This window comes from Myotis lucifugus, unplaced genomic scaffold, assembly GCF_000147115.1.
Source record: "Myotis lucifugus unplaced genomic scaffold, Myoluc2.0 scaffold_28, whole genome shotgun sequence".
Classification (NCBI taxonomy): Eukaryota; Metazoa; Chordata; class Mammalia; order Chiroptera; family Vespertilionidae; genus Myotis; species Myotis lucifugus.
Genome location: NW_005871076.1, coordinates 5,638,551 through 5,647,568, shown reverse-complemented (window position 1 = coordinate 5,647,568; position 9,018 = coordinate 5,638,551). Strand labels below are relative to the sequence as shown.

At 52.0% G+C, this 9,018-nt stretch overlaps 1 protein-coding gene across 1 annotated transcript in view; it reads left to right on the top strand.

Moving 5' to 3' along the window:
* PSD2 (pleckstrin and Sec7 domain containing 2) overlaps nucleotides 1-5,585 on the top strand; it is a 10,691-nt gene extending 5,106 nt beyond the window's left edge. The window contains exons 4-8 of the mRNA XM_023752167.1: nucleotides 774-854; nucleotides 4,095-4,207; nucleotides 4,947-5,005; nucleotides 5,288-5,439; nucleotides 5,579-5,585. Of these exons, the coding sequence (XP_023607935.1) occupies nucleotides 774-854; nucleotides 4,095-4,207; nucleotides 4,947-5,005; nucleotides 5,288-5,439; nucleotides 5,579-5,585 (412 nt within the window). The remainder of the gene's footprint in view (nucleotides 1-773; nucleotides 855-4,094; nucleotides 4,208-4,946; nucleotides 5,006-5,287; nucleotides 5,440-5,578) is intronic.
* The last annotated feature ends 3,433 nt before the right edge of the window (nucleotides 5,586-9,018 follow it).

Here is a 9,018-nt window from a genome sequence, read left to right as displayed (position 1 = left end):
GGTCTACACATTACATTTGGCCAATATGTCTCTTAAATCTCCGTTAGTCAACAACAATCGGACAGTCCCCTCCTGTTTTTTAATGCCACGAGTTTGTTGAAGAAACGGAGCCATTTATCAGCTATGGGCTGAGGACTCTCACGTGATAGATCCTTCCCCACCTGTTCCAAGCGCTGGGTGTCTCCCCCAGGGGCCACCTCCCCGGTCATGCCCCACACCTGTTTCATCCCCATATCCTGTGGATTCTGCCTCCAAAATCTCTCTCCTTCCCCCGTCTTCCTTCTCCCTCCTGGGTAGCTACTGCGGCCCCACAGGGGGTCTCCACTCAGCAGGAAGAGTGTCCAATAGAGATCTGACCATTTCACTCCTTCCCTTCCCCACGTCAGCCCTCAGAATCAAGTCCGGATCCTTCCCTTGTCCCTCGGGCCTTCCCTGCCTCAAATCCTGCTGCCCCTGTTCCTGCTTTCCGGCTCTGGCCACGTGGCCCTGCTGGTAGCTTCTTGGACATGCTGTGCAGTCTGTAGGGACACCCTGCATCCCATCCCCTGCTCCCCCACCTGGCTGGCTCTTCCTGTAGGTGTTGCCCAAGACATCATCTCCCCTAGGAAGCCTTCCTGACCCCCAGCCCAGGTGAACTGTCAGAGTCCAACTGGCCAGCAGGGAAGACAGCCTTGGGGTGGGCAGGTCTGAGTGGGTGGGTCAGGGTATTGCCCATGTCCCCCCATTGTTTGCTGTGCCCTGCTTCTCATGGACACCCCATGCTCTCCTGGCAGCAACGAGTTCAGCAGGCTGGTGGCCGGGGAGTACCTCAGCTTCTTCGACTTTTCAGGCCTGACTCTGGACAGAGCACTCAGGTCAGTGGGGGGGGGGGGGGGGCGGGGCGAGGACAGGGCAGTGCCCATAGGTGTTACAGGCTGCACATCTGGATTTTCATGCCAGCTCTTTCATAAACTTGACCCCTCTGGGAGGCTGGGGGAGGGGCCATCAGAGCAGCAGCCTTCCAGCGACTCAGTGAGTGCCCACGATGTGTGGGTGCTGAGGCTGTGAAGGTCGAGGAGAGGAAAGAAGGCAACAGCCCCACTCCCTTCTCACTTTCCTGCAGTTGTTGAGGGAGATTTGGTCTCAGGTCCCATTGGTGTTTGGGCCCAGGGAGTAGCCCTCAGGGGAGCCCAGAGTGGGAGGATGCAGCCCAGAGTCTAGCAGGCCTGGTGGCCCAGCCAGCAGGGTGACACCAGGCCAGAGCCCTCGGGGGAGGGACAGCAGTCTCTGAGTTAAGGGCTGGGTGGTCCTTGCATAGTAGACTTTCTCATCGTGTCCCACATGTCTCTTATACTTTAAAAAATGTATTTTTCATTCTTTTTTTTTCTGCTCAGTTGGGCTATTTTCTATTGCCCTGCTTACAAGTATTTACCCTTTTTCTGTGTCTAACAGGGCATTAAACCCATTTATTGAGTTTTTACTTTCTATTATTATACTTTGCAGGTCTAGAATTTTCATTGTATTAAAAATATTTCTTATAGATTATAATTCTCTGGGTAATTCCCCATCTTTTCACTTGTTCCCCCCCCCCCCTTTCTTGACATATTAGCCATGGTTATTTCAAAGCCCTTGTCTGCTCATCCCACGGCCATTATCATCTATTTCTGTTTCTATTGTCTATTTTTTTCCTTTTGACCACATCATAAGGGTCTCTCTGTATGCTCAGTATCATTTTAATGAGAGGCTCTACATTTTGTATAGAATTATAGCTGCTCTAGACCATGCTGTGCACCTTTAGAGAGGGGCTGCCCTGTCCTCTGCTAGGCAGTTAGAGGGAGGCAGGGGGCCCGATCTGAATCAACCAAGGCTGCGCTGAGGAGAGGTCTAGGGCTCACCCCATCCCAGGGGGGCAGGTCCGCCGGGCTTGCCACTGGGAGCCTGGTGTGTTCATGGGCGCCTCTCCTTTTGGTGGATCATGAATCCACAACTCTCCTCGATGCGGTAAGACTATCAAACCAATTCCCTCTTCTTCTCAGAGGCTTTCTGCTTAGCTTTTTATGTCCATCCTGCCCCACACATGTCAGAATCTGGCAAATCTCTCAAAGGAAAACTGGCCGTGTGTGTACAGCCCCTCGAGCCTCCGGGTTCGTCTCTTCAGCTCCGTGAAGCCACCACCAGTGCTGCCTCCTGCCCGTGCCCATAACCACCAGTGCCCAGGGAGCAAGCAGCGGTGGACAGCCTCCTCTCCTCCCCAGAATCTGGGCCCTTTCGGTCTTTGTCAGAACCCGGGTCAGTGTTCTGGTATCGTCAGAGAGATGCATTCTGCCTGGCTTTCCCCGTCGTTCTCAGTGGACGAGTTGGTCTGCTGCAAGCAGCCCTAGCCTGAATGAGGCTGGAGTTTGCGTTGGAATGAGAAGGGTTGGTTAGGGAGGGCATACAGTGGGTCCGCTCGTGATCAGAGGCTGGACGCTGGGCAGCAGGACTTTGCATGTCAGCCCAACAGATTGAGGAGCCACAGCAGGCGCTGGGTATAAAGCAGGATTTGAGAGGCGGTACTGACAGCTGCATGCGGGAAGCTTTTGACCCAGAGGCGTCCGGCTTCTCATATTCCACCAGGTGGTAGAAGACACGGCCTGCGTTTGGTGGCAGCTGTGCTGGGCTGGGGCTTGGGGAAGCCCCCAGGGAGGGGGTGTTTGAGCTGGGGAGTAGGAGCTGGGCTGGATGGCTCATCGGTGGGACAGGTTAAGGCTGGGATGGGGGATGGGTTTTAGAAAGTGCAGGTGGGGTGTGAGAAGAGGGAGGGGAAACACAGAGCTGGGGGCCAGCGAGGGGAAGAGAACAGAGAGCGGGAGAGACAGGGAGAGGAGGAAAACTAGACGGCAGGTGGAGGGTTTTTGTACAGCAGCTGATTGATTGGGATGGAACAGTGGTCAGCAGTTTCCGATGCCTTGGGAAGGCTCAGAGGGTCAGGACTGGCCGAGCTGGGCTCACAGGTCCCGGGGTGCCTTAGGAGCAGCGTGAGAGAGGATTAAGCAAAATGGGCACCACAGAAACCAAACGAACCATCGCAAAATTAGGAACAAATCAGCTTTGTGAACCAGGACAGGTAGAGACCCAAACTATCTCAGCTCGCAGCTTCCCCAGGCGAGGGACCTGGCCCCATCTCCCAGACCCTCCTGTGTGGGGATCAGGGCCCTGAGAGCTCTGCCCTCTGCGTTGGGCCCTGGAAGGGGTTGGGAGCTGCCCAGCAGAGGAGAGAAGGCCTCTGGGCAGGGCCCAGCCCGCTCAGAGGCCCGAGCAGTGAAAGTGCCCGTCCTGTCCAGGGTCTGAATACATGTGGGGAGGCAGCAGGTGGGTGCAAGGTTGCAGGGACAGGAGGGGGCTTGTGTAGTCAGGAGGGCCAGGCCATTATCTGAGGGCTCTGGTGAGCCAGCGACAAGTTTTAAGCAGGGGTGAGTCTTGACTGCGTGTGAGTTTAGAAAGACCACTGGTGTCTGCAGGGAGGATGTGTTGGGCATTGCAGGGGTGCCCCTGACGGGAGATGTCCTGGCCCATGATGAGGACAGAGAAGGAGGAGGAAGGGTTGAGATTAGGGGTGAAGAACAACTTGGTAACAGCTCAGACTTGGGGTGGGAGAAGAGTGAGGGGGGATAGGGTTGTGCTGTGGGCTCAGCTGGTAGCACATAGAGTGAGGAGTGGGTGTGACTGAGGCAGAGCAGTCTGAGGGGCAGGTGTGGTCAGTCCGGGTCCAGCGTAGAGGAGGGAGCAAGGAGTGGGCATTTACCCCAAAGAAGAGCTGGTGCCGGCACTGAGATGTTCCTCTGTTCATCGCAATCTGTCCCCTGCCTACTTCCAAAAGGCCCTGGAGAGCGATGAGGGCTGAAACTCCAGAAGCTGTCCTGGGGGCCAGGGGGCGTCCCTGAGCTTGGGTGCTGGGGCACTAGAGCATTGGCCCCTTTGGGCAGGTGCGTGCGTGTGCGTGCGTGTGCGTGCGTGTGTGTGTGTGTGTGTGCGTGCGTGTGTGTGTGTGTGTGTGTGTGTGTGTGTGGTCAGTCAGGATCCAGACGGACTCAGGGGCTCTGGGAGGCCCTCAGCATCCTTGAATTGCCCCTCAGAACCTTCCTGAAGGCCTTCCCGCTGATGGGGGAGACACAGGAGCGAGAGCGGGTCCTCACTCACTTCTCCCGCCGGTACTGCCAGTGCAACCCCGATGACAGCACCTCGGAAGGTATGGCCACCTGCCCCACTCTGCCTGCCCCACCCTGCCCCTCCCTGCCAGGCCCTGGCTTCCTCCTGCCCTGGTCTACCTGCCACTTCTGTCCTGCTCAATAGACATTGAGTGAATAAACTACAGCACATGAAGTGGGCACAGCCTGCTGGGCAAGAGACCTCCTGATGTCTTGCCCATTGTCATGCCCCAGGCCTGAAACCCTCCATCCTAGAGATTCAGTCCTTTGGGTCTTCGTTCTCCCTGGTCCCCTGTTGCAATGCCGATTCTCAGCGTGGGAGTCCTGATGTGGGGGTCTGGGCCGGGGCCCTGTTAGGGGCCGGACCTGCCCTAAGGATGGATCTGAGTTCCAGAAACTGGGGGACTAGGCCAGTTATTGGAAGAGATACAGGCCATGGCAGAGACATGGCCTGGGAACCAGAGCCATTCCTGGGTCTGGGATTCAAAATGAGTTTGGCCACAGAAGGTAGGAGTTTGAGCCAGAGCAGGCCCAGGGTGGTCAAGTCTCCCCTGAGGGAGGGGTTGGCCCTGACCTTGGGCAGGCAAGTGACTCCAGGGCTTCAGTGGGGGTAGAGCAGGGGGCACCACACAGGCACTGGGCCCTGAGATGGGTTTAGCAGGTGGCTGGCCTCTTCCAATCTCTGAGACCTTCAGTCTGGCTCTGTCAGGAGACAAGGGGGCGGCTGGGGGTGGGGATGAGCGGGCCCTCACACTGAGGGTGCCGCCATCTCTGGTTTAGACGGGATCCACACGCTCACCTGTGCCCTGATGCTGCTCAACACGGACCTGCATGGACATGTGAGTTGGGGAGGCGGGGAGGAGAGGTGTCCTCTCACAGGCACCCAGGTTGTCAGGGGCCAGCCCTTTGTCCAGCCCCCTTCCTGAGACCTCCTGCTTAGGGGCCATGCTTCTTCAGCAGTCCGGAGAGCTGGGCAGTGTGGCCTCTAGACATGGTCCTGCCCTAGTTTATCCAGCTGACACGGGCCTCAGCCCCGCCCAAGCAGGGCAGTGAGAGGAATTTGGGATGTGCTGAATGAGAGGTGTGACCCTAGCTGCGCCCAGGCCGGACGTTGCTAACAGGTCACGTGCTCCTCCTACCCATCATCCCACAAGTCCGAATGTGGCCCATCGAAGCGCCACACCCCAGGTAGCCCCTACCTGTCGAATGGCAGTTTCCCTCCAGAGGCGTTCTCGTCACCCTGCCCCCCACCAGCCAAACAGTGGAGTGACAGGTGGGTGCCGGGGGGGGGGGGGGGCTGTGAGGCTGTCTGGTCCGGGCCCTGGGCTTTCTGAATGCTGCTCTGACTCAATGACTCCTTTTTCCTTATCTGCTCCGGGGACCCCCCTCTGGGCTCTCTTGCCCTCCCTCAGGTGGTAAGTGTAGCTGCTGGTGTGCATGCCCTGTGAGCCTAGACCCTCATCTCCATGTTCCCCTCCATGCCCCCCATCACTGTGTCTGGCCCCACCAATCGCTGTCCCCTCATTGCTCACCCAGATCCGAGCCCCCTGTTGGGTGGGGGATATTTTAGTGACTCATGGGGACAACAGGCCAGCATGTCTGGCTCCAGAGTGAACCCAGAATTCCAGGCACATAGGGTGGAAGAGAGAACTGGGACAGACCCGACTTCAGATCCTACTCTTGCCTCCACGGGGTAGCTCTGTGACCCTGGACAGGACACCAGCCCGCTCTGGTCTCAGGTTCTGCATCTGTAGGTGGGAGTAACGGTTTCCCACACGTCATCCTGGGAGGGCTGAGAGGTAATGTACACGACACCAAATGTCAAGGTCTGGCACCTAGGAAGGATTTAATTATGAATAATATTATGTAAGAATAACAATAGTTTTCATTATTACTATTAACATTTACCTGATGGGGAACCAAAAGGCCCAGCCTGAAGATTCCTGCAGGGTCAAGAATGCAAAGGCCACAGTCTAATGACAGCCTGAGTGGGCCAGGGCACACGGGGCCACCTGGCCTGGGGAGGTGAGAGCCTTGTGACCTTCGTAAGAAGAGTGGTCGTGTGACAACTTTGGTTATGTCCACTTGGGCCCATGGCCATGTGTGGAAGGATGGAAGATATGTGTATCCCATGGGAATGTCACCAGAGCTAATACCTATTAACCTGCTAATGTTCCCCCAAGACCAGCTCGCTCTGTGTATGGAGAGCAGGTCTTACTAGCACATCTTAAAAGGAACGTTAAACATACCCCACCTACCCTTGGCCGGGCCTGAGAGCAACCTCAGGACCCAGTCACTGCTGTGCCAAGGAGGGCAGCAGCCGCTCTTCAATGAACCCCTTGGGTGGATAATACTCCTGAGCTTGGTGGGCTTAGCTGCCCATGGCCCCACATTAATGCCCTTAGGTGAAGGGAAACTTCAGCACCTTCATAGATCAGAGGTGGGTGGGGCAAGACTGTTCATATTAGCAGCCAAGAGACATTGAGAATGCCATCTCTCTCTCTAGAGCAGTGGTTCTCAACCTTGGCTGCACATTAGAATCATTAGAATCACCTGGGAATCTTTTTAAAATCCTGGTTTCTGGGCCTCATCCTCCGGAAATTCTGTTTCTTTGTTTTGGGGTGAGGCCACAACATTAGTAACAAAGGCAGTATTGCTCAGCGATCAGGAGCAAGGGTCATCGCTTCTCCACACAACAGCTGTGTGGCCTGGGGCAAGTTACTTACTCACTAAACCTCAGTTCCCCATTGTCAAGTCCCATGAGGCTTAAGGAGACAGCACTGGCCAAGCCTTTAGCCCAGGGCCTGGTTGTTGGAGTTACTGTGAGCTCTCCAAAGGACCCCATGGAAACAGTGTCCCCTGCTGTGTGCCTTCCCTCTCTCTTCCTCACCTCTCTGCCTCCTCACCTCCCGGCCTTGGGATGGGTCTGTGACCAGGCTTGCCATACTCTTCTGCTGGGAGACAGAGGCTGTGGGAGGTCTGAGGGTGAGGGTCAAGGGCGGGCTGGGAGGCCCTGTTGATCCCAAATGGGGTGAGGTGGGGAGAGAAGAGTTGGGAACTTGGAGGTCTCAGCTCATCCCTCGGCCCTTGGCTTTGGGATGATCCGAGTACTTGTCTTTTTTTTTTTCTTTTCTTTTCTGGGTACATGTTTTTTTGCTTGGTTGTAATTATGTTTTAAATCGGATAATTTACCTGGTGTGATGTCACTTCTTTGTGATTTGTTCTTGCTTTTCTGTCCAGAGAGAGATCAGTTTTAGTAGCTGTTTCATGTGGACTTGAAAAGGAAATGTATTCTTCAGGTGTTGGTTGAAATATCCTATATGTGTAGATAAGGTCAAGTCTTTTAATTTTGTTGTAAAAATCTTGTATCTCTTTAGTGATTTTTTTTATTGTGGTAAAATACACATAACATAAAATATATGGTTTGCAATTTTCCCCCATCCTGTGGGTTGTCTTTTTACTCTCTTGATAATGTCTTTTGATGCACAAAAGTTTTAAGGTCTTATGAAGTCCAATTTATCTATTTTATCCTGTTGCTTGATTTTGGTGTCATGTGTAAGGAACTATTGCCAAATCCAAGGTCATGAAAATGTCATAGGTTTTCTTGTGATGTCTTTGTCAAGTTTTAGTATCAGGGCCTTATGGAAGAGTTAGGAAGTGTTCTTTTCTCTTCAATTTTTTGGAAGAGTTTGAAAAGTATTGGTGTTGATTTTTTAAAATATTTGATAAAATTTACTAGTGAAGCCATCTGGTCCTGGGCTTTTCTTTATTGTGAGGTTTTTGATTATTGATTTAATTCCCTTACTTGTTATAGGTCTATTCAGATTTCCTATTTCTTCTTGAGCCAGTTTTGGTAGTTTGTGTGTTTGTAGGAATTTGTCCATTTCATCTAGGTTATCTAATTTATTTGCATTACTTAATTGTTAACTAATTAATTGTTTAGTATTCTTGTTCTTCCTGTTACCAAGAAAGCAGTGTTAAAAATTCCAACTGACTGGCCTGTGTGACTCGGTTGGTTGGAGCATGGTCCCATACTCCTAAAGGTGGCTGGTTTGGTCTCAGTCAGGGCATGTGCAGGGAGGTGACCAATCAATGTTTCTCTCTCATATTGGTGTTCTCTCTCTCTCTTTCTCTCTCCCTTCCTCTCTCTCTCAAAATCAATAAACATGTCCTCGGGTGAGGATAAAAAAATGTCCAACCAAGATTATGAATAAATTATCTTTCTCCTTTGTTTCTATCAATTTTTCTCTTTTATTTTTTGAGACTATTATTAGCTGTATACAAATTTAGGATGCTATATCTTCTGGTAGATTGACCCTTTTATCATTATTAATTCCCTCTCTTTATCTCTAGTAATGTTTCTTGTCCTCAAGTCTATTTTGTCAGATATTATGTTTTTCAGTATGGTTATACTGAAGTTCTTTTGTTAGTGTTGGCATTTATATATTTTTCCATCCCTTGCTTGCAAGATTTCTGTTCCCTTACATTTAAGATGTATCTCTTGTATCATATACTTAAAAAAAATCAAGTCTGATAATATTTGCCTCTTAATTTGATCATGTAATGCAGTGGTTCTCAACCTTCCTAATGTCACGACCCTTTAATACAGTTCCTCATGTTGTGGTGACCCCCAACCATAAAATTATTTTCGTTGCTGCTTCATAACTGGTAATTTTGCTACTGTTATGAATCGTAATGTAAATATCTGATATGCAGGATGTATTTTCCATTGTTACAAATTGAACATAATTAAAGCATAGTGATTAATCACAAAAACAATATTATATATGTGTTTTCCGATGGTCTCAGGCGACCCCTGTGAAAGGGTCATTTGACCCCCAAAGGGGTCGAG